A 24,562-nucleotide genomic window follows, 5' to 3' on the forward strand; every position below is an offset into this window, starting at 1 on the left:
GAATTTCTCAAGTTTTTCTGACTCATGAATACATCACAAATTAAATAAAATCTGTGTTACAAAGAAGAGAGACAAGATTTCAGTTACCAGTCGTAAAACTAGGTATCATTTTCTTTTAGGACCATCACTTTTTTTATACAAATCTTCCTTCACTTACTCATATCTTCAGCAAAATCACCTGCTATATTCAAGTCAGTGCTTGGCACCAGGAAGATGCATTTTCTTGACCCCTTCCCCACCCTCATGGGCTCAGAATCTGTAGGGGAACGGATGTGAAACCAAACACATACACCTCGAGGAATGCCATGTTATGCTCGTGGAAAGGTCGTTATGGAAACATAGGAGAAGGGTGGTTTTAGCGTTATCTATCTTATTCTTCTCTGGGATTTATGTTTCTTAGTCACTTCATCTCATAAGTAGACACATAAGAACTACATTACTAACTCATTTTAACAACTTCTGAATTCACAGAGATGAGACAAGCAGTGCACTAAGAAAGCCACTGAAGGAAACGTGTGATTAAATTCACAGAATTTTAGTGCTAGAAGGAACTTCAGTATTCATCTCATTCTCATTTTACTAAGGTCAAAAGAGTATGACTTCCTCAAGATTCCACGTCTAGTTACTAGAGGATCAGGGATGAGCATCCCGGTATGCAAGGCCCTAAGAACAGAATGGCAGAAGGAGGAGCTAGCCCACCCCAGTGCCCTTGCTGGGGAAAGCCCATGGACAGGGGAGTCTGGCAGGCGTGGCCCATGGGGTCGCCAAGAGTCAGACACAGCTGAACGCACATGCTTCTCACGAATCGAAAAAGCAGCGTAGAAAACCACTATAGTTTCCCTTCAGAGCAGTATATATCGTTGACAGCTTCCAGTTTAAAATGTTCTCTGTTTTAATTTTTGAAACCTCAGAAGTGTTGGTCATTGTAAGAAGTGAAAATCCAAGCATTGTTACTCGGTCGCTCAGTCATGTCTGACTCTCTGCCACCCCATGAATGGCAGCACAGAAAGACAGGAAATGTCCTTCCCCGTCTCCCAGAGCTCGCTCAGACTCATACATCTCGAGTCGGTGATGCCATCCAACCATCTCATCCTCTGCCCCCCCTTCTCCCCCTGCTCTCAATCTTTCCCCACATCAGGGTCTTCCCAATAAGTCGGTTCCTCACATCAGGTGACCAAAGTCTTGGAGTTTCAGCTTCAGCATCAGTTCTTCCAGTGAATATTCCGGGTTGATTTCCTTTAGGATGAACTGGTTTGGTCTACTTGCAGTCCAGGAGGACTCTGAAGAGTCTTTTCCAACACCACAGTTCAAAAGCATCAATTCTTCAGTGCTCAACATTCTTTATGGTCCAACTCTCATATCCACGCATAACTACTGGAAAAACCATAGCTTTGACTATATGAACCTGTGTTGGCAAAATGATGTCTCTGCTTCTTAATATGCTGTTTAGGTTTGTCATAGCTTTTCTTCCCAGGAACAAGCATCTTTTAATTTCATGGCTGCAGTTACCATCCACAGTGATTTTGGAACCCAGAAAAAAAAATTTGTCACTATTTCCACTTTCTCCAAATAAGACAGATGTTGATTTCTCTGATAGACTGGAGATCTGGAGGTAGGCGGTCCAGGTGGGTTCCACAGCTGTGGCTCTGCAGGTGTGGTGGATCTCAGTGTCAGGGATTCAGACTTTTTCTGTCTTACTCTACCATTCCTGAGTATGTTTCCTCACAGTCCAAAATGACTGCTTGAAATCAGTCATTACATCTGCATTCTACACAACAGGAAGAAATAAACACCAAGAAAGCACATTTTCATGTTAAACGGACTTCCGGAAGCCCCACATGTCACTTCCACCTGTATGTTATTCGCCAGTACTTCACTCCAGCCGCTGAAGACCAGAGAAGCTGCACTATGTCCCTTACTGGACGTACTGCGGCCCCACATGAACCCGCATAAGCCTCCACCACAGGCTTATGAGTGAGATGTTCATTCTCAGAAAAAATGTGGAAACCATTACAGTATGTTCCCTTTAGCCATCCTCTTCTGTTTTTATATTTTCCTTAGAACTATTACCTGACAGCCTGTCCATCACCCTTCCCTTCTAATCATGCCATTGAACTTTTCCTTTCTCTAATTCATATGTCCTTATTTGACCTCATCCTGAATTTCTTTCCTGCTTCCAGATCTCCAACAACATGGAGAAAAGAAGAACCCTGAATTCAGTACTATATACCAAGTGGGATGGCCCATTTTTAACCCTTAATTGCTGACCAGTTGACAGAAGCATTGAAAGAGGATTGAGGAAAGAATGAGACAACAAATTAAGGGTTTCCCACAATAGTAAAGCTGGTGGGCAACTTAGTAATTGTTGTCTAATACTGAACACTAAGTATAACAGGGAGATAGGTAGGTTGGAGAAATCCCCTGAGAACTGAGCAGCCTGAAATGGAAGGATCAGGGAGAAGTTACCCTAGTGGTCGCGCAGGGCCCCTTCCGTGACTGAGATAGCAGAGTCCTTTCAACAGCTTATTGATAACAGTGATAAGAGCAAGTCTTTCTTGTGACAGTGCATAATGGTCATTCTCAGTCAGTTCAGTCGCTTAGTCGTATCCAACTCTTTCGACTCCATTGACTGCAGCACGCCAGACCTCCCTGTACATCACCAGCTCCCAGCGTTTACTCAAACTCATGTCCATTGAGTTGGTGATGCCATCCAACCATCTCATCGTATTGGGCATCTTCCTACCTGGAGAGTTAATCATTCATTGTCCTATCTTTTTGCCTTTTCATACTGTTCAAGGGGTTCTCAAGGCAAGAATACTGAAGTGGTTTGCCATTCCCTTCTCCAGTGGACTCTCCATCATGACCCGCCTGTCTTGGGTGGCCCTCCATGGCGTGGCTCCTAGTTTCGTTGAGTTAGACAAGGCTGTGGTTCATATGATTAGATTGGTTAGTTTTCTGTGATTGTGGTTTTCAGTCTGGTTATTCTGTGAATGAATGATTGACTCATATTGATTCACTATGAATGAATGATTCATTCACTGATAAAATGAACATTGAATGTGTTAATAGACTCCATGTTGTCACCAAGATTATGAGTGAACACAGTATGATCTTGCCCTTTAAGGATCTCACAGGCTATAAAAGAAGAAAGACCTGTACAGGATAAATCAGAATTTGTTGTGATAAATTACATACTTATCTGAGCCTAAGACTCAAGGATGCAGAGGGGAGGGAATAGTTAATCCTTCTTGGGTGGGCCTTTGCGGGGGGGGGACACTGGAGAATTAGTGGGAGTTGGCCACAGGCCTTTGTCAGCAAGCACAGGGCCCGACAGGGTTAGGGGTGGCAGCATCTGGCAGCTTCAGGGGCTGTTTGCTTCTTGGTCACTTTGCGTGACTACAGCATGGAGTCTCTGGTACCCAGAAAGCAGATGGACTTGGAAAAGTAGGATGCACCAAATTTTAAAAGACTCTGTGCACTAGGCTAAGGGATTGAGACTCGCTTTGGTGGATAATATTGACCCAACAAAGGTTCCTCATCAGAGCAATTATATTTTAAAATCAAGTCTATTTTATCCGTATATTGATGGTGACATTATGACAGATGGATCTGAGAGAGAAGAGCGATCAAAGAAGACAAGTTAAAAAGCTGTTGAAGGTGCTCTTTCCTGTCAATCCAGTCATTTATTTTTTAACATAAAATTATTTTAAAAATACTATTTCAAACTCTTGCTTTGCCATCTTATAAGACAATGCTCTTAAGGCGATGCTGTCTCATAAGAGAGGCTTGTTTTCCATTTGTTTTTTTCCCTGCAGGTATCCACATCACCCTTGAGGCTGTGTAATGGGGTAAAACTGAGTGGTTGAACGAGATCGAGGTAATCCTTCCACTGTGCTAGAGGTAGAGGCTCCCTAGGAAGGCGTGATTTGCTGAACTACATGGCAGGAGAAGCATGCAGCGAGGACGCTGCAGCAGGAGGGGGTCAGAGAGAAAATAAATGTGCTTTCGGGCTCTGAAGTGCTAACTTACACTGGAATTATAGAGGCCAAGGCAGGCTTAGAAATAAAAACCAGGAGAGTTTGATGTACTTAATTTAAAAAGCAGGGTTCATAATATATATAAACAGACATGTATATTCATACAGTCTCTTGATGCAAAAGAAATGCAGTAGAATATTAACCCCAAGAGGGGGCCAGGGGAGGGGGCAGGATTCTAAGGACCCAGTGACACCGGGCACAGGCAGCAGGCAGCCTAGAGCAGAGAAAACGTGCAGGGATTTGCATTGTTTTCACTTAACGTAATATTTCTATTCATCTGTCTCACAAAAAATGAGACCTTTTATAGGTAAGGCTGAAGCCCTCTTCCAGGATCACCCTCAATTCTAGCCCTTTCTCCCCACACCACATATAAGTACTGTTTTTTTTTTTTTTTTTTAAGTTCATTGCAAGAAGAAAGTCCTCATTCTGAGTATCAGTTTTCCATGCAAGAAGAAAGTCCTCATTCTGAGTATCAGTTTTCCATGTAGGCCTTCTGAGAATATTTGGGTGAGGAGGGAACTGTCCATTTATAGAAAGAGCTGAAAATGAGATCTAAGTACAAGACTGGCGGAAATCACGCTCATGCTATGAAAAGCATGACTTTACACAGAGACTTTGCATTTAACTTGGACGGTGACAGAGAAGGGAGCGCTGAGCTTGCTTCGTGCTTGATGTAAGGACGATTGCGTCCTACGTGAATTATTCTTATGTACCCTCTCTCTGGTTTCTTGAAGGATTTTTCAGTTACATCTTTGGAGAGAGTGGGTATTTATGCTATGCCATATGTCATTTGTTAGGAAATTAAAAAAGAAAAGCTATCCAGTCAGTCTCACTCACAGAACCTTTGCCCCAGGCTATTAATAACAGAGGGTTCTCCTATAAAAGAATCTCAAAGGAAAAAAGATCACAGATACTGTGTGTTTAAGCAAATACTCATTATTTCCTGGGAAATGTGCCCAGTTGAAACAGAATGCCAGGTCAGGAAACTAAAATTTGTGATCCAGATAAATGGAACCAAGGACTAATACCCTTAAATACTCCAGGAAGTATTCAACTGTTGAAGAAATTCTCAAAATCTTGTTGGGAATAGAAATAGGTCTCAAAAAAAAAAAAAAAAATATCCATTGGGCATGGCTCCTGATAAATGTGCTACAATGTAACTATGCAATACTACTTCCACAATATCTTAACTTAGATATTTAAAGCTTGAAGTTTGTGGGTGTTCTGCAGATGGTAACGACAGCCATGAAATTAAAAGATGCTTGCTTCTTGGAAGAAAAGCTATGGCTAACCTAGACAGCATATTAAAAAGCAGAGACGTTACTTTGCTGACAAAGGTCTTTCTAGTCAAAGCTATGGTTTTTCCAGTAGTCATGTATGGACGTGAGAGTTGGACTGTAAAGAAAGCTGAGCGCCGAAGAATTGATGCTTTTAAACTGTGGTGTTAAGGAAGACTCTTGAGAGTCTCTTGGACTGCAAGGAGATCCAACCAGTCCATCCCAAAGGAAATCAGTCCTGAATACTCACTGGAAGGACTGATGTTGAAGCTGAAACTCTAATAATTTGGTCACCTGATGTGAAGAACTGACTCATTGGAAAAGACCCTGATGCTGAGAAAGATTGAAGGCAGGAGGAGAAGGGGTTGACAGAGGATGAGATGGTTGGATAGCATCACCGACTCAATGGACATGAGTTTGCGTAAACTCCGGGAGTTGGTGATGGATGGGGAAGCCTGGTGTACTGCACTCCATGGGGTCGCAAAGAGTCGGACATGACTGAGCGACTGAACTTAACTGAGATGTACCCATGCCCATCATAGACAAGAAATACAAGCTGTTAGAGTAGAAAAGAAACCAGTATGGAAGTGGTTAGATAAAAGAATGTTCCTGTCTAATATCGATTGTCTAATTTATTCATAGGCTTAGTTACCTAAATTATGTATCTTCATATTTAATATTCCTACTTGTGTATTTATCCACATTCTTTTTTTTTTTCAAGATTGTATAAAGAATTTTGAGGGTTTTTTAAGTTGAACTTTTTTGTTGATGTTTTTGTTTTGTTTTGTTTTTCAGAAAATAGCAAAAATCAAACAGGAATAAAACTGAGTGCTTTAGAGAACAGTAAATGTTGCTATGCTTTCTTCTCTGCTGCACAGTCAAAATAAACATGATTTAATAATTTTATACTAATTTTTATTTTACTTTTTGAAGGCATGATTAGCATCTGTTTTAGTTTTAAACATTTATTTTGTTTCATAATCTTTTTAAAAACTATTTATTTTAATTGGAGGCTAATTACTTTACAGTATTGTAGTGGTTTTTGCCGTACACTGACACAAATCAGCCTCTGGTGTGCATGTGTCCCCCATCCTGAGCCCCCTCCTGCCGGGACCAGCCGGCAAAATGAACAAGTCCCGACCGCAACCACACGGAAGCCTGAGAAAAAAAAAGATGATAGTAAAGGATGGGGTCGAGAGGGCTGAATGCTCTTTAGGCAAGTCAGCGATTTTATTGAGTAGAACAGCTACCTTTATACTAGTACAAGCAGAAAACATAATTCATAAAAAATGCCATCTGGTGTTTGTCACATCAATACAATTCTTTGTTTTAAGTGATTGCAGAAGCTTACATCTTGCTTTTGGCATTCCCAAAATAAACTACTAAGTGAAGGTCACTACTACGTTTTTCTCAAGGAAGAACAAAGGAGGCCCAGCAAATATTTTACTACTTTATCATGGGGTGGCAGGACAGGGAATGGCCCCCTTCAAGGCCTTTTCCCAGGGCCTATTTGGGCCTTGAGCAGGCCGGCTCCCCGCACCCTCCCACCTCCCTCCACACCCCATCCCTCTGGGCTGTCCCAGTGCACCAGCTTTGTGTGCCCTGCTTCATGCATCAAACTTGGACTGGTCATCTATTTCACATATGGTAATATATTCAAGGTCCAGAAGCTATTAAGAAGGTATTTCCTCTTGGCATTTGCCAGGTCTCATTATTATAGGGATAATCCTACTTTGTTACCACATTGATATATTCTAAAGAAATAACCTATTCCATTCACTGTACCAGAATTAGAATTTTTTCAGCAGTCTACAGTCAGAAGAGATTTCTGTCTACATGCAGACACATTACCATGAAAAATATTGGAAAATTTAAATGACACAAAAGATGTAAATCTAATAGTCTAAACGACAAAGTTTCACAATAACTTCATGTCTTTGTTCCCTTCTAGAAGACTAAATAGCTAAGGTGAAATAGAGTATCCAGTTACCTTGGTCCTCTAATCATGTAGGGAATTATCTCGCCTGAGAACTAATTAAATACCCACAATGATGACTTTCTTTTTCAATGAACTTTAAAAAATAAAAAACACTAAGAAATGAGTATGTAGTACAATGTCGCCTCCACTGCCTGGAAGTCTACCCGACTGGCTGCTGTGAGCCCGGGATCCCCGGGCTCGTGGACGGTGAGAAGCGGCCCGAAAGCCTGAGGGAGAAGGCAAGAACGCCAGGCAGGCTGGCCCGAGCCCTGCACCCCTTCTGCACAGCCCGGCTTCCCTCCCTGAGATGGGCTGTGCCCCCAGGCCAGCGCGGACTGCAGCAGGCAGGCCTGCAGCGCCCGGCCCGGGGTCCAGGCGAAGAGGTGCCCGGGAAGGGGGGGGGCCGGCCCCGAGCCGGGAGCGGTGAGCGGGGCTGTGGCCCGTCCTGGTGCTGGCTTGCGGAGCACAGGGACCCAGGGCTGTCTGGGAAGTTAAACTTCAGGAAAATGAGCCTCCCGGAGCCTCTGTATCAGTCTGATACAGACCTAAAGAAAGGGTGTTCTGTGGAACGTTAGTCTTTTCTCATTTAATTTTTACTAAGTTCTTATTATCCACTGGACACTTTTCTAGGTGCTCCAGATACAGCAGTGAAAAAATTCTTTAAGGAAGGTAAATTTTAGACAAACAGAATAAAAGTGTAAACAGAATTTGTGGAAAAACATAGAACTGGGGAAGAGGACAGGAAGTGCTGGGAGCTGGGTTAGTATTTAAACAGGGTGAGCGGTGCAGGCTTCCCAGGAGAGGAGATCACGGCCGTGGAGGAGGTCAGGGAGAGAGCACGCGGTGTAGACAGCCGGGAAAGAACACTCCGGGGGCAGGCACTGAGCGCACCGGCCCGAGGCGAGCCCGCGAGGACGCGGCTGGCGGGCGAGTCCCGCCGGGGGACAGTGGGCCTGCGGCCGAGGACAGGGCCGCCCTCACGGGCGGGACGCCTCCGAGCAGCAGGCGCCGGGCTGGAGGCCGTGAGACGCCCCGGCGGGTGTGTCTGAGGCTCAGAAGCCAGGCTGCCGGTGTCTGTGTGGACGCCACTTAAAGTCACCAGGCTGTCCAGCATCCCCGGAGCCGAAAAGGAAGTGATCCCACTGACGTCCCAGGCAGCATCGCCTTCTGGAGGCAGGGAGAAGAGAGGAGACCGCGTTACCATTCCAGCGGCCCAACAGCGGACCCTCCACAGGGCAGAGCTAGGAATGGACAGCCGTCTGGGGCTCAGCGCACAGAACGGTGTTCTAACACCCAGAGCGGTCAGCGGTATCAGGGGCTCACATTAGCAGCTGCCTCCCTGGCGTGGGAGATGGTCCCAGACCTGCGCGCGCGTCCCGCAGGGTCAGGCACAGAGGGGACAGCCCTGCACACTTCCTCATCACCCGTACGGTGTTAAATGGTGTTCCCACAGAGCCCTGTATGCATTCTCTATGTCAGCTAAGCTTCGAAGCAGGCACTTAACCAAGGATATTTTGACCTGAGATGGCTGATAAAATGGAGTCTAAAGAGGTAGTCCCCAACGGCACCCCTCACTTCTCCTGCTCCCTTTAGTTTAGAGACAGGCTTTTTAATACATTTATGTGTAGTTGGAGGATAATTGCTTTGCAGTGTTGCGTTGGTTCCTGCCGCACTTCAGCGCGCATCGGCCGTGGCGGTGCAGGGTCCCCGCCCACCCCGGGCTCTGGCCGAGCTGCAGCAGGGCCCCTCCGGCCCTCTCTTCTAGGTACCGGCGCTGTGCATGTTTCCTTGCTCCTGTCTCCTTTCATCCCACCTCTCCCTCCCCTCTCTGCGTCCCTGGGTCTGGTCTCTGTCTGCCTTAGAGACAATCATTTAATGTACTGGAAATCCTTACCTTCTTGGTCTCAGTATTGCAGATCATTCTCTGTGCCCTCTTTCTTATAATTTTAAGAGACCACTTCAAGAACAGAACCAACTGTGCCCGCGAATCGCCTGCTGTGAGGATTCGGCTCTATTACTGCCTATGTGAGGGTGGACCGACGGGAGGAAAGGGGTCAGAGAGCTGATTGATGGTGCGTGGGTAGGAGACGCGCTTAAAATGCACCGTTTGGGCCCTCAACACCCACAGGATGTTCCATTTTAGAGTGTTTGCTACAGAAAGGATAAGCGTAAAATAAACAGTAAAAGTTTCAGAAAGAATTATTGCTGATAATTATCAGTGAGGTGTATAGTTCCTTTAGAGAAAACACAGTTTTTCCCAACTTAACACATGAGACAGTTTGAATGCTAAATCCATTCCTTTGTATCTGCATCTTCATATAAAAAAGAGATTCGCATATAATGTTACTATTAGGATGAGATAATTATTTATATGGTGCATTTATTTATACTCTGCCTTTTCCCACAAAAATGGAAAGATAGCTTTTCAACAGTTGACACTCCTTTGCTATCCCTCAGCCAGCATCCATCACAGCTTTAAAGTGACCAGGAGATTCTTTATGGTTAAGATTTGGAACAAATAGTGATTACTCCAAAATGGGAGAACTCAAGGGAATCATAGAAAAGTGAGTTCCATGGAAATGAAACTTTCACAGGGTGGTAAAAATAAGCCATGTTTCTTTTGTCTGCTTCTGAAACCACTAGGTGTTCTAGGGTATTTGATTTTCTCTTCAGGGTATCATTTAAAAAACAAAAAAGTCAAGTGAGGAAAATAAACAGGCTGTTTCTTCACCCATTTATAAGATTTATACAAAAAGAAATGTCATACAATTCATGTGGCAAGGAAGACTTCTTTAACAGCTGAAATGAAGAACAGTGAGAGTTGGATTGACTGATGTTTGAAGCGTAAAAGAGCCAAGGAAAATAGAAAGGATGCATTAAAACATAAAGAGCCTAACGCATATGTCTCAAAACATCCTTCAGACGTTTCTTCTTGCTTTACACTAGCAAGTGGTAAATAACTGAAGTGTCTGAGGCTCCAAACGCCTCCTGGCTTGTTCTCAGCCTTCCGCAGCAATGCATGTATTGAAGTGACAGTGTTCTGAGGTTCACTGCAGTAAGCTGACACGGCTGCTCCCAGCCAGAGGCAACCCGCCTCCCTCCAGTCCCAGAAGCATTTCAGCAGTGTCACAGTCTGATCTGGTCCGTATCTTTGTCATAGCATTCAGCATACTGAGCTCAGACATTACCTGTCTTCTATCGTCAAAGCAAAAACTGCCCTTGACAAAGTTGAAAAAGTTGTTCCTGATTCTTGCCAAATGTATGTGACCCCGTAACAGAGGACCACACGCGGTACCGATGCTCAGAAAAGCCCGCCGCCCTGGGCACCGTAGGAGCCGGTAAGCTCTGTGGGCCTGTAGGAGGCGCCCTGGAGGCACCTCCCGGGGTCCGCCTGGCCAAGCTGGGAAGCGGGACGGAGCGGAGAAGGTCCAAACAGGCTCTTCCGCTTCCAGCAGACAAACCCTCTCCCTCCTGCTCAGTCCCCAGAGGCAGGGCTTAGAGGAGCTTCTAGATGCTGAGGGTGCCGTGGACTTCCGTGGCCCCAGGAGTCTCTGAATTCAAGATCAGCGTCTGCAGTGAGAGCCCCACTGTGTCTGTCCGCCCGCTGTGGGAGCGGCAGTGCTGCTATAAAGGCAGATTCGGGCTTTAAGGTGAAAATAAATCTTTTCTATTTTTTAACTGAAGTATAATTGGTGGACTATATTGTATTAGTTTCAAGTGTACAGCACGGTGATTCAAAATTTTTATGTTATACTCCATTTATAATTATTAGAAAATATTGGCTGTGTTTCCTGTTTGTTTTGAATGGTTAAAATGAAAATGTAGGAGAGAATTTAAAAACAAATGAGCAACAACGAAGCTCTGATGAAGGGAACCCGCAGCGTCCTTGACCTGCCTGCGCGCGCCCGCGGTGCGCGCGGAGTCGCACCCACGCGGACCCCTCCCGTCCGGCTCCCCGCGGCCGCTGGGCCTCATCGCTTTTGCTTCCTTCAGGGAGCCCTCTTCTCTGTTTCCGCAGCCACTACCTCTCCCCCTTTGCCTGGTTAGCTTCTCTAGAGCTTTCACATCTGCTTAAACCTCGCTTTCTCTGAATACCTCGCTTGATCTTTCTGACCAGGTCAACCCTCCGGTACAGACACTCTCTCTCCAAACGCTTCCGGTTACCACTCCACGTGTCTTCGTGTGGTTTTCTCCATCACACACGGTGAGCTCTGTGGTGGCGGAGACTGGTTCTCCCTAACGCCCCTTCATTCCCCAGCACCACCCACAGCACCGGTCACAGGGCTGTGTGCTTAACAAATACAGCTCACCATCTCTTCAATGAGTGAGTGGATAAACCTGCTGATTTCATTCGCCTGGTCTCCCTTCTATTTGGCTTTCTCAAAACAGTTAACAGTTTGAAAAAGCCTCCCGATAAAGAATGCTGCTCTGTTGTTTTAACTCCTCACGTAGGAAGGGATCATGCTCATCTAGGGCACCAACAAAATGAAGGTCAATTCAGTTCAGTTCAGTCACTCAGTCGTGTCCGACTCTTTGCGACCCCATGGACTGCAGCATGCTAGGCCTCCCTGTCCATCACCAACTCCTGAAGTTTACTCAAACTCATGTCCATTGAGTCAGTGATGCCATCCAACCATCTCATCCTCTGTCGTCCCCTTCTCCTCCTGCCTTCAATCATTCCCAGCATCAGGGTCTTTTCAAATGAGGATTCAAATGAGGTCTTCACATCAGGTGGCCAAAGGATTGGAGTTTCAGATTCAGCATCAGGCCTTACAATGAACACCCAGGACTGATCTCCTTTAGGATGGACTGGTTGGATCTTCTTGCTGTCCAAGGGACTCTCAAGAGTCTTCTCCAACACCACAGTTCTAAGCATCAATTCTTGAGCACTCGGCTTTCTTTATAGTCCAACTCTCACATCCATACATGACCACTGGAAAAACCATAGCTTTGACTAGACAGACCTTTGCTGGCAAAGTGATGCCTCTTCTTTTTAATACACTGTCTAGGTTTGTCATAGCTTTTCTTCCAAGGAGCAAGTGTGTTTTAATTTCATGGCTGGAGTCATGATCTGCAGTGATTTTGGAGCCCCAAAGAAAAAAGGTACAGTCAGTCACCCAAATTATCCCTCTATTTTTCTCTTAGGGCTTTAGGAGAAGGAAAACCTAGCATCAGTCAATATGTCACAGGCTATATCTAATCCTGCTTACTTTAGAACCATTTCTAGTTACAGTGATTTTATTTACTAAAATGAATTCATTCCAATCTTTATGTGTACCTTCACTCTCTAGATATGGGACTGTCAGGTGTCCTGGGAGTTCTGTAGCATTTAGTGTTTAATAAGCAATATCATGAATGATGGTAACTTTAGGAAGTAGCAGAAAACTTGAATCTAGTTAGAAGACAGCCAGGAAAATCAATAAATGATTATTAACTATTTATGAAAAGATTCTAAATCATTTAAAATACATGTAAAAAACTGTAGTACACCTTGAATGTTTTTATTCCCCTGCCCCTGCATTTTGCTTGTTTATTTGTTTGTTTTGGCAATGAGATAAGAAAATATAGGCAGGACATCCAGGAGTGTCTATGAATAGCATTAAAAGGTGGACTGGTCGATACCTTTTCTTGAACTGAATTGGAAGTAGTCAACTATTTCTGACTCTTAAGAAAATCATAAATATTTAGAATTACCCTCAAGGACATTTGATACATAGGAGACTTGAAACACTGGTGTGCCAGAGACTGAAACTTATTCTAGAAAAGCTTTTGGCACTTGGAAAGGGTTCACATCGATTACAAGAATGTATTCTGCTGGCTCTGAAGTCACAGTTCTATTAACTAATGATCAAAAATATTTAAAGGTTACTGTGTATTAATATCTAATTGTATCTAGGTATTTAGGTTGATTTCATCCAAATTTTATATTATGATAGTGAATATAATAAATCCATTTTAAAATTTCTTTTTAAGGGAAATTTGTTATGGAGGACAAACACATTCTATATTCCTTTTGTCTCAGTCAACCTCACTGTGGAGGTCTAGCTTTTCATCCCACCAGTTTACTCATCTTGCAGCATCATGCCTCACAAGGAAATAAATTGCCTCTGGAAAGTAAGGGTGCCCTCAGCGCTGGGAAGTGAGGTCAGATATTGCCACATCAGGTGAAACAAACAAGAACCCTGTAACATGGTTTCAAAAAGGACTTTGTTTCATAGTGTTCACTTCTTTTGGGTCCCTTGGCTTGGGAGCTACAAGGATCAAAGTCAGGGGAAGCCGTTTGGACAGCCTGCTGGCTTCCCTGCGGCACAGGCTGGGCGTGGCTCCCCGGAGCGGGGCTGGGTACCCGTGGGTGGCAGGCGCCGTGGCTCTCCAGGGGGGGTCCTGCAGCAGTACACAGGGTGGGCAACTGTCCTCTTTTCTTGCCTGGACTCTCAACAGCTCTCCCTTCACAGCGTCTGAAACCTAGGTTAAACTTGTAAAATAGCTAGTGCAATTCATTTACTAGAGGTAAAAACCAAGACCCAGAAAATATGAGACGCTCAGCATCTCTCGCGTGTGTTTAAATGCCAGTATGGGGTTGATGATGCTTTCCTGGTGTGGGACTTGGCCTGGGGCGGGTACGTGGCTCTGACTGCCAGACGTGCGTGCCTTCAGCCCCCGACGGAGGTGGCCCTTCTGAAAGCGGCAGCCTCACCTCAGTTCCCTGCGCCCGACGCTGAGCAAGGCGTTTGCGGGTGTGAGGTCAGTGCGCAGGCGCTGGGCCCAGAGACACCGTCTATGGGGTCCAGATGGCTCTGAGAATGAGGGCGGAAGCGAACCTTACAGAGAGGATGGTACTGGCTTTGAGAGTGCATTTTTCTTAATTATGTTAAGTCTTAAAAGGAAACTGTTCTAGGAAGAGTCGCCCGTGGAGCCCAGATCCCGCTCCTCAAAAGGTGCGTCTCGCTGAACTGCTAGGACGCAGGCCCATTCCACAGGCCCTTCACCTGCTGTGTCTTAGATGAGGGTTTCTCCAGGAGGGAGGGCATCCTGAGAGAAGAAAACCGAGCGGGAAGAGCCAGAGGGAAGGCCGCGGTGTCCTCTCTGTAACTCGGGGCCCCCTGAGGACAGCTTCCTTCGGGGGCTCCCCTGGCTCTCCACCAGCCCTGACATCCCCAGGCCGCGTGGACGGGGCTCCGGCTCACCTGCTCCGCTGCCCCAGGGCTGCCCTCGGGAGCACTCGGCCCTCCGCTTCCTCCCCGGGGGCCCCGCGGGCCCCCTACAGCACTCCGTTCAGAATAGGAAAGGGCTGCTCTGGGCCGGAAACCTGCGCCCTGCGGCCGCGCGGAGCGCAGAGCTCTCCCTTCTCCGCTCCTTCCTTTATTAGTGGGGCCAGCAAACACCCCCTGCGGTCCTCAGGGACCGGCCCTGGGACTCAGTCATCCTCCTTCGCAGCTGGCTCTACGCTGGGGGCCGGTGCGGGGCGGAGAAGACCTGCGTTTCAGGCCGAGAGCAGCTGCCTGGCTGCGCGCAGGGAGGCCCTCTCAGCCCGCACTCCCGAGGGACCGCGGGGACTTCCCAGCGCCGAAACCTGGGCCGCCAGGCCTGGGCTGGCCTGCGCAGCCCTCACGCCGCCGCCCTGCCCCTGCCCGGCGCGCGGTCAGAGACGCGAGCTCACGGAGACCTGAGGCGGCCTGGCTGTGCCTCTTACCTCTTCCTATGCTGAAATGTCATTTCTTTCTTTTCTGTGTACAAAGCTCCCTTTGTAGTACAGTTATAGCTATCTGATTTCAAAAGTATCATGATGTTCTGATGTAGAATATTAAAGTTAGTAAGTTTATTTTTATGTACCCCAAACACAGACTATAATCTTTTCCACTAAAATAGTCATAAGAATTTGTAGCCTCATACTTCGGTTTGAGGAGAGACAATTGGTTCTAAACCTGTTCTGAAGTTTCTGTTGATGAACTCATTTCTTCTCCACTGCTTGCTACTAAAATGTGAATATTGAATTTAAACTCTAATACAGTTCTCACTCTTTCTGCAGCACCTGAAATCCTTAGAGGCTGTGCCTATGGACCCGAGGTGGACATGTGGTCTGTGGGAATAATCACCTACATCTTGTAAGTGAATAGCATACCGTTTCCTTTTGCTATAGTATCTTCTAGTTACTTATGTGTGCATGTATGCTAAGTTGCTTCAGATGTGTCCAACTCTTTGTGATCTCATGGACTGTAGCCCGCCAGGCTCCTCTGTCCATGGGATTCTCCAGGCAAGAATACCGGAGTGGGTTGCCATGCCCTCCTCCAGGGGATCGTTCCCATTCAGGGATCGAATCCATGTCTCTTATGTCTCCTGCTTTGGCAGGCAGTTTCTTTACCACTAGCATCACCTGGGAAGCCCAATAACTTACAGTCCTCATAAAAATAGCAACATTCCTTTTAACTTTTTGTGGTTCTCTATGATGTACTAAAAGTAGTTAATGAAAGAATTTTCACAAAATGATCATCATGTTTTATTTTGTAGTTTTCTTGGGGCAAGAACTTCTGTCTAGGGCTTGCTTCACTGTGTCTCATTGTACTGTGCAGTATATCACAGACTTGGGGAACAATTCACTATTTGATGGTAGTAATGAGCATCACTGCAGATGGTGATTGCAGCCATGCAATTAAAAGACGCTTACTCCTTGGAAGGAAAGTTATGACCAACCTAGATAGCATATTAAAAAGCAGAGACATTACTTTGTCAACAAAGGTCCGTCTGGTCAAGGCTATGGTTTTTCCCGTGGTCATGCATGGATGTGAGAGTTGGACTATAAAGAAAGCTGAGCACCGAAGAATTGATGCTTTTGAACTGTGGTGTTGAAGAAGACTCTTGAGAGTCCCTTGGATTGCAAAGAGATCCAAACAGTCCATCCTAAAGGAAATCAGATCTGAATGTTCATTGGATGGACTGATGTTGAAGCTGAAACTCCAAGAATTTGGCCACCTGATGCAGAGAGCTGACTCATTGGAAAAGACCCTGATGCTGGGAAAGATTGAGGGCAGCAGGAGAAGAGGATGACAGAGGATGAGATGGTTGGATGGCATCACCGACTCAACGGACATGGGTTGGGGGTGGACTCTGGGAGTTGGTGATGGACAGGGAGGCCTGGCGTGCTGCAGTTTCTTGGGGTCGCAAAGAGTTGGACACGACTGAGTGACTGAACTGAACTGACTGAACTGAATGAGCATGAAGCCAATCCACCTATTAAACTTGCTCTTGTTTTACTTACATGCACATCATCCAAATAATAATAGTATTATTCCTTTTTAAGGGACAAATTGTTCTTTAACCTCTGGAGCAATCCCAAACTGATGTATGTCTTATCAGGAATGTTTTAAAGGCATGTTGACTATCAGTTTTATTTCCTATATGTGTTAAGTTCTCAAGGACCTTTAGTATAATACCCTGAACTCAGGGAAAACTTCTCTCTGGTAGAAAAAAAAAAAACAATGGGCTAAATCTTTCACTCTCTGGTATCTCCAGCTCCGTTTCTAAGCTCCTATCTACTAATAAAGAAGGGGCTTCAGTCTGCCAAAGAGATGATGGAATTGCAGACAAACATGAAGGAAATAGCCTAGTGTGACGGGAGAGTGTCCAGTGAGGAAGGTTGCCTGTAGAACCGCTGCAAGAGCGGCACCTCACTGCGCTCCAGAGCTTGAACCACAGCAGGTGGATCTGGTGTCAGAGGCGCTGCAGGGCTCACTGCTGCGCGTCTGCCCTGCACCCTCAGTCGTGTCCGGTTCTTTGTGACCCCATGGCCTGTAGACCACCAGGCTCCTCTGTCTGTGGGATTCTCCAGGCAAGAACACTGGAGTGCGTTGCCCTTTCCTTCTCCAGGGGATCTGCCCAACCCAGGGATCGAACCCACATCTCTTGTGTCTCCTGCATTGACAGGTGGATTCTTTTTTTTTTTTTCTGGCTTTTATTAATTCATTTATTTATTTTCCATTTATTTTTATTAGTTGAAGGCTAATTACTTTACAATACAGGTGGATTCTTGATTACTGCACCACCTGGGAAACCCAAGTTAATTGTTGGAAACTGTATTATTCAAATCTGTAAAGAGATTTTGAAGGGTGTGGAAGAAAGTAAATTAGGCAGCTCAGGCTTTATAACAAAACACAGACTGGGTGCTATAGAACTGCCAAAATGGAGTCTGGAGATCAAAGGTGCTAGTAGCTCAGGTCCTGGTGAGAGTGGTCTTCCTGGCTGCAGACAGCTGCCTTCTCCCTGTATCCTCCCAAGGCAGGAGCACGTTCTGTGGTCCCTCTTCTGTGAGAGCACTGATCACGGCACAAGGTCCCACTGTCGTGGCCTCATCTCTAGATGCTATCATGCAGGGGCTTGGGGCCTCAACGTCCTGATTGGGGAGAACACAGTTCAGTCCATAGTAGGAAGACGTATGATTTGGTTAATTTAATTGTGATTTTAGAAAGTGCAGTGTCTAGGTAATATGGGCTAGGAAGAGGGTAACTAGAGTAGACTTCCAAGCAAGTTATCAAACTCTTGAGTTCACCGGGGTTTATATATTGGTCAGTAGCAACCATAAAAAGGTTTAACAAGCACACCCTAAAATAGTCATCTGCTATTATGTAATGCCAAAAGATATTTTCGGTGATCACTTCCCTGTGTTTCCAGGATATATTTAAGCTTGAAAAGAATTTAGAGAGCTAGGGAACCATGTTTTTTCTTATGAAAGTGCAAACTTTTAGGTGATTTGTTTGTCACACTTAGTGCTTAATTCATTAGTAATGAACTCATAAGGTCATGTCATAGAATTCCTTCAGCTTACATTTAAGGTCACTGTTGTGCTGTGGAAGAAGGCTGGCTCCTGAATTGTGTGAGTGACATATTATGCTTAGTGATGGTCAGTGAAAAACTGAACTACAAATATTGCTTCATATTTGCTGCTAAAATGTAAACGTGCCCACCCAAGTAGAGTTTCTTACTGAAATGTGATGGAAGGGGTTGAAGAATTAACGATATGTAATAACTCAGAGAGATCAAGTAAGAAGTTTAATAACATTTGCCCTGGAAACCTGAAATATGGAATGAGTGAAACTCCCATGTTACTAACATGGGAAAGTGAAGAGGGAAAAAAAAAAATTTGTGACCGTTGGAGAAGCATCTTATAACCCTGAAAATAATTTTAAAAATCTATCAGGTTTCTTTCCCATCGTTCACTTAAGCCCATTAGTTGAAAGTTGCTGGCTGAGTAAGTGGTAGCAGCTAACGGTGCCGCTCACAGCTAATGTCCTTTAGTTCTGGTCTGACTTCTCTCAGCCCCTAAGCCTAGGGACTTTTTATTTCATCTTAGTCCATTAATGATTGATGAAGTCCACTAGGCAAGGCCCACTGTAACATTTTCTCCAGTGGATTGTGCCACTGGGTTTATGCACCTCCTTTATCATTGTTAAAAGTTCTACCCAGCTATTTTATGCCATGACCGTGCTATTTCTAAGGATGACAGTAGCTTGGCCATTCTGTTCTTTCTCAGAAGAATTCTGCTCCTTCTGCCTACTAAACCTAAGCCCTTTATCCCTACAGACCAAAGCAACCGCTGTGGTTGTCAGGTCAGAATCAATAACATCAGAGATTCACACTCTCCCCTCCAGCTCTCAGCACCCTGCCTGCCCCGCGGCTCGGAGCCCCTGCTCACGCACCCGCCTCGGCCTCGCCTCGGGCCTCAGCTCCTGGCGGCCCGCGGCGTGCGGTCCTCCCTGTGCCCGAGCGCTCGGCTGCTGCTCCGGGTCTGCTCCTCCCGGCTCCACCCTTCAGGCTAAGGACCTAAACTGTGGGCTGCCATTTTTCCCTCTAGACGCCGGAAGAGGGAACGTGCGACTTTGCTCAACTAAGCCTGGGCGGCTGGCGGGTTTCCCGCGAGTCGCGGGCAGCGGCGGCGTCTGATGGAGGCCGGGCCGCAGGCGCCGTGTGCCGCGTGCCCCGCTCCTCTGCTGCAGCCGCGTCTCCCCGGGGCCCCCGCAGCGGCCGCGTGATGGAGGCCGGGCCGCAGGCGCCGTGTGCCGCGTGCCCCGCTCCTCTGCTGGAGCCGCGTCTCCCGGCCTCCCCGGGGGCCCCCGCAGCGGCCGCGTGATGGAGGCCGGGCTGCAGGCGCCGTGTGCCCCGCTCCTCTGCTGCAGCCGCGTCTCCCTGGGGCCCCCGCAGCGGCCGCGTGATGGAGGCCGGGCCGCAGGCGCCGTGTGCCTCGTGCCCCGCTCCTCTGCTGCAGCCGCGTCTCCCTGGGGCCCCCGCAGCGGCGGCGTCTGATGGAGGCCGGGCTGCAGGCGCCGTGTGCCGTGTGCCCCGCTCCTCTGCTGCAGCCGCGTCTCCCGGCCTCCCCGGGGGCCCCCGCAGCGGCCGCGTGATGGAGGCCGGGCCGCAGGCGCCGTGTGCCGCGTGCCCCGCTCCTCTGCTGGAGCCGCGTCTACCTGGGGCCCCCGCAGCGGCCGCGTGATGGAGGCCGGGCCGCAGGCGCTGGGTGCCGTGTGCCCCCCTGCCCTGCTGGAGCCGCGTCTTTTCTGGGGGCCCCGCAGTGCTCGCGGGCCGCCCAGCTCGGCCTCAGTGCTCCCGAGCCTCGCCTTGACCCGGCTGGCTCTGCAGTGTTTGCAAGAAACCAGGACTGTCGAGCAGGATCCCTGAGCCAAAGAGCAGCAGAAACTGCTTCCTCTTCAACACCTGCCGGATCCGCTGGACTGTTTGACGCTCTGCCGCCGCCCGGCCAGTTTGATGCAAGGACTTGGGGAAATGTTTCTGTGTTCATTCTTTTTCCTCCATTCTTTGTCACGTGAAACACACGCCCTGGCAAGGACTTTTTTTTTTTTTTTTTACAGTTCCCTTTTGGTCTTCAGTGATTTAGAACCTCCCCTCGCCTGTAAGCGCTAGAGGCTTAGTGGCCCCACCAGCAGCTCACTTTTCCTGTCTCTCTTGTTTATGCCAAGGGTGGTTCTGTTTCTTTTCTCCCACATTTTTATGTGACCGTGCTGGAAGGGGACGGTGGTCGTGGTGAGATGTCTGCGATGTGCAGAAGCGAGGCTCGCGTGCCTGGACGCCATCCTCTGGGCTGCGTCGCCTGCTGCAGTCAGTTCAGAAGGCCGTTCCCCGCGGCCGTGCAGGCTCCTGTCTGTGTTCACGCTGAGACCCAAACTGGAGTGGAATGGAAAGCCAACACGTTTTTCATCTGTATGGAAGAATTCAGTGAAAAGGACTGAACAAAAATGACTAACAACTTTTCTTTGCACCTTTTAACCTTTTTATTCTCAAAATCCTAACTTTAACATTTTATGATAAATTGGAACTCCAATGTGTCCTCTCAATTCCTAGTGGAAAAAACCACGTGGAAATAGCACTATAGCATAATGCTGGTAATAGTGTTGGCCATTATAATATTATTGTTGTTTTGTATCATAATTATTGATATGATTATAACTTTTTGTAGAAATCTTAAATTGATTTTGTATCTATTTTTCTTGCCTGGAAAATCCCATGGACAGAGGAGCGTTGTAGGCTACAGTCCATGGGGTCACAGAGAGTTGGGCATGACTGAGTGACTTCACTTTCATTTTTACTTCTCTGAAGACTTGATTGTATATTTATATAATCATAAATGAATTGTAACAAGGCAATTGCACACTTAAGCTTAGCAGACATACATTCATCACAGGAAGCTGTGAAAAAGGACAGTATTGAATTTCTGCCAAAAATTGGTGACATACACTTGGGCTTTTAAAGGCATTTTATCTTGTATCTTTTGTCCTTCTAGACTTTGTGGATTTGAACCATTCTATGATGAGAGAGGTGATCAATTCATGTTCAGGAGAATTCTGAATTGTGAATATTACTTCATCTCCCCCTGGTGGGATGAAGTATCTCTGAATGCCAAGGATTTGGTAAGTGTGACTGAAACAAAATGAAATAAAATCCCTTACATTGATTTTTTAATATTAATTAATGGGCAGTGCCATTTTAAAAGTTAATCTCTCTTAGCTTATTTCTTATTTTCCTTATAGTGAAAAAACTTTGATTCATCTCTAGCTGAATTATCACAAATTACTGCTTATTAATTAATGAGTTTTTATCATCTAGTCAGTGTAATATAGAACCTGGAAGCTATGAAGCTATGCAGACAGCTGTGCTGGGTGACTCCAAACATAACATACCCAGATGAATTATTTTTTAAAATGGCTTGCTGTCACCTAGATTAGTTATACTTTGAATAAAGCAACATTATTTCTTGAAATGTTCAAACTTATTAAAATATCCTGATGGTAGCACAAGTCCTATCTTGCATGACTATCATAAATGAGTTACGTTGTGTGTTTTGTTTGGTTTTTCGTTTGTTTCACTGACTTCTCATTTCCGGTAGTATTGGAGTTTATCTTTATTCAGGATAGGTGGGGTGCTGGCATATCCTCTGGGGCGCTGGCCCACCGGTTCTAAAATAAAGAAGATACTGGGGTGCCATTGAAGCTTTTACCATCAATTCTTTAGAGCTGTTGTCCTCAATCTTTTTGGCACCAGGGACCAACTTTATGGAAGACAATTTTTCCATGGACTGGGGGTAGAGAGGCTAGTTTCGAAATGATTCAAGCAGTTCACATTTATTTTGCACTTTATTTCTAATCTAATACTGCCGCTGATAAGACAGGAAGTACCAGTCCCCAGGGCGGAGATTATGGACCCCTGTTCTAGAGAGAAACTACACAGAAATGATGAAAAACTGACTTCTGAATCATAGATTAGATCTCCAAGGATCTCAGGACTCATTTAATCTTTCCTGAATTTTAAGGGTGAGTTTGCTCAAGCGCAGAGAAGTGATGCACAGTTTCCCAGCAGAAAGGCCTTGCTCTGCTCCAAAGGAAGGATCCAGATTTCTGGACCCCTCCTCCAGGGTTCTCTTCCCTCCTTACCATCTGTGTGCTGTGAAGAGGTCATGACATTCCCAGCAGGGTCTGAAGAGAGGCAGCGTGTGTGATGCGGAGATGTCGCCACCTCCCCCCTCGCGCCCCCTCTCCTGAGCCTCTCCGTGTCCGCCTGTCTGTCTGCTCCACCGAGACGCCCCCGGCCAAGCCCCCTCCCTCCTCCCGGATTGTGGCCGCGGCCCCTCACCTGCCCTCCCTGCCTCGTCCTGCGCGTCTGCAGTGCGCGCCCCGCGTGGGACCCGGGGGCGGCCTCACTTGGGACTGGGGTCCCCTCCGCTCATGGCGCCCCGGCCCGCGTTCCTCGGCGCGCGGACGTGTCCTGGCGGCGTGACTCCGCGTGCTCTGCGCTGTGCCTTCATCCTCCCTGCGCCTTCCTCTCCAGCACGCACGCGCGCACACACACACACACACACACACACACACAGACACACACACACCGCTGCCCTCGGCGTGACTCTGGGTCTGGGCCACTGCTCCTCCGTCCTCTGTGATGCCCTCTCCGTCCTCCTCCTCCCTCTCCACCACACACAGACATACACAGACACACAGACACACACTCACACTCACACACACACACACATACACACACAGACACACACACACAGACAAACACAGACACACACACACACACACACACAGACACACACACACACAGACACACAGACACACACTCACACTCACACACACACACACAGACACACACAGACATACACACACACACACACACAGACACACACACACACCGCTGCCCTCGGCGTGACTCCGCGCGTGGCCGCCGCTCCTCCGCCCGCCCCGTGCTGTCCCTGTCTCGCTGCCCCGTCCTCTCCGCACACACACGCAGCCCTCTTTGCGCGGGTAGCTCATCCTTTCAGCGTGTTTCAGTCGAAGGATGAGGCCTGGCAGCGTCGGTGCTTTCTGCCGCGCGGCCCACGGACGCGGGGCGCGGAGCCCCCCGTGAACCCGCCCCGGGGGGCCGCGCGGTGGCTGTCTTGGAGCCCGGGCCGCTCGGCCTCCGAGGAGCCCTGGGCTTCGGGGCGCGCCGCCCCCTCGCAGTCGGTTCCTGCCTCCTGCCGCCGGATGCTCCGCCGCAGGCTTCCTTTCTCGCGATGAGCCTCGTTTCCACATGATGTGCTCAGATGCTCCTTAACGAGGTTCAGGCTCTGGCAGAGGATGCAGCAGGTGGGCCCAGATCTTAGTGCCATGTGGACATGAAGTGCAGGCTCAGTAAATGTTCCCTGAACGAAGCCATCAGTCAGGAAATGGACCAAGGATTCTTAGAAGGCCCACATGCCTGGGTCCAATCCCCCGCCCCTCCTAATAGTTGCAGCTCTGACTAGGTGCTGACCTAACCCTTCTGTGCTTCGGTTTTCTTCTCTGGATGGTACTGGTACCTGTCTTTAGGTCTTTGGAAGAATTAAGGGATGTGATACATACTAAGTAACCATTTGTGATGGTTACTAACTCATGATAATCCCATTAGTTAGCCCCCCTTCTGTTTCTTTTTATCTCTGATAAAAAGTTAAATAGATAAGAGGGTTAGCTGTGATGTTCCTTCATTCAGCTATACCTCCTGTTGGTTAAAGCATTTACATAACTTCAGAACTAAAAGAATCTTTGAGCTCCTAAATAAAATACTTGTTAGCAAAACCTGCATCTGTTCTGTCATGGTGCGTAGGGAGCTGGTCTGGAAGCAGAGCTGTAGGATAATGGCGCATCTTTGGGTCTGAATCCTGACGAGGTCACTGAGTCTCTCTGATCTTCAACAAGTTTCTTAAAAACTCAGTGCATCAATGTTTCCAAATGTAAAGATGAATGATGACATATAAATTTTTGGTGTAGATTGGCTTTCCATAAATTCTTTGTATTTTCGAGTAGAAGAGAATGGTGATGATAGGGAAGAGGAAACAGATGATTACAAAATGAGTGTGAAGTATCTAATTGTCAAAGATGTTTTAAGGATTAGGTAACACTTACATGAAATTATTAGTGTATGTATCCAACAGATGACAGCTCTGACCACCATCAAATCTGTTACTGCTGTGCATTCTTCTTCCTAATTATTCTTCGTCTCCCTCCACCTCCTCGTTGACTTTAAGCCTCAACAGTCTCAAGATTGTACCCTTTTCAGATGCAGTGTCTCTATCTCACATGCATTTCTTTGCAAATACTACAAAACAGAAAGTGAAAGGAGACCAGATATTCATTCTTCATTTGACTAGCTTCCTAACTTTGTTAGCCTGTGTTCAGTTTTTGGATTTTTGAGTTAGAAAAGATCTTATGCCTTAAGTCATCCAAAGTCCCTCATTTTACTCACCCGCAGACTGA

At 46.9% G+C, this 24,562-nt stretch overlaps 1 protein-coding gene across 1 annotated transcript in view; it reads left to right on the plus strand.

The window, feature by feature from the left end:
* The window catches only part of CAMK4 (calcium/calmodulin dependent protein kinase IV), a 240,192-nt gene that overhangs the window by 210,577 nt on the left and 5,053 nt on the right, over positions 1-24,562 (plus strand). The window contains exons 8-9 of the mRNA XM_065936986.1: positions 15,322-15,397; positions 21,079-21,205. Of these exons, the coding sequence (XP_065793058.1) occupies positions 15,322-15,397; positions 21,079-21,205 (203 nt within the window). The remainder of the gene's footprint in view (positions 1-15,321; positions 15,398-21,078; positions 21,206-24,562) is intronic.

Source organism: Muntiacus reevesi, chromosome 1 (genome assembly GCF_963930625.1).
Source record: "Muntiacus reevesi chromosome 1, mMunRee1.1, whole genome shotgun sequence".
In the NCBI taxonomy this organism is placed as follows: domain Eukaryota; kingdom Metazoa; phylum Chordata; class Mammalia; order Artiodactyla; family Cervidae; genus Muntiacus; species Muntiacus reevesi.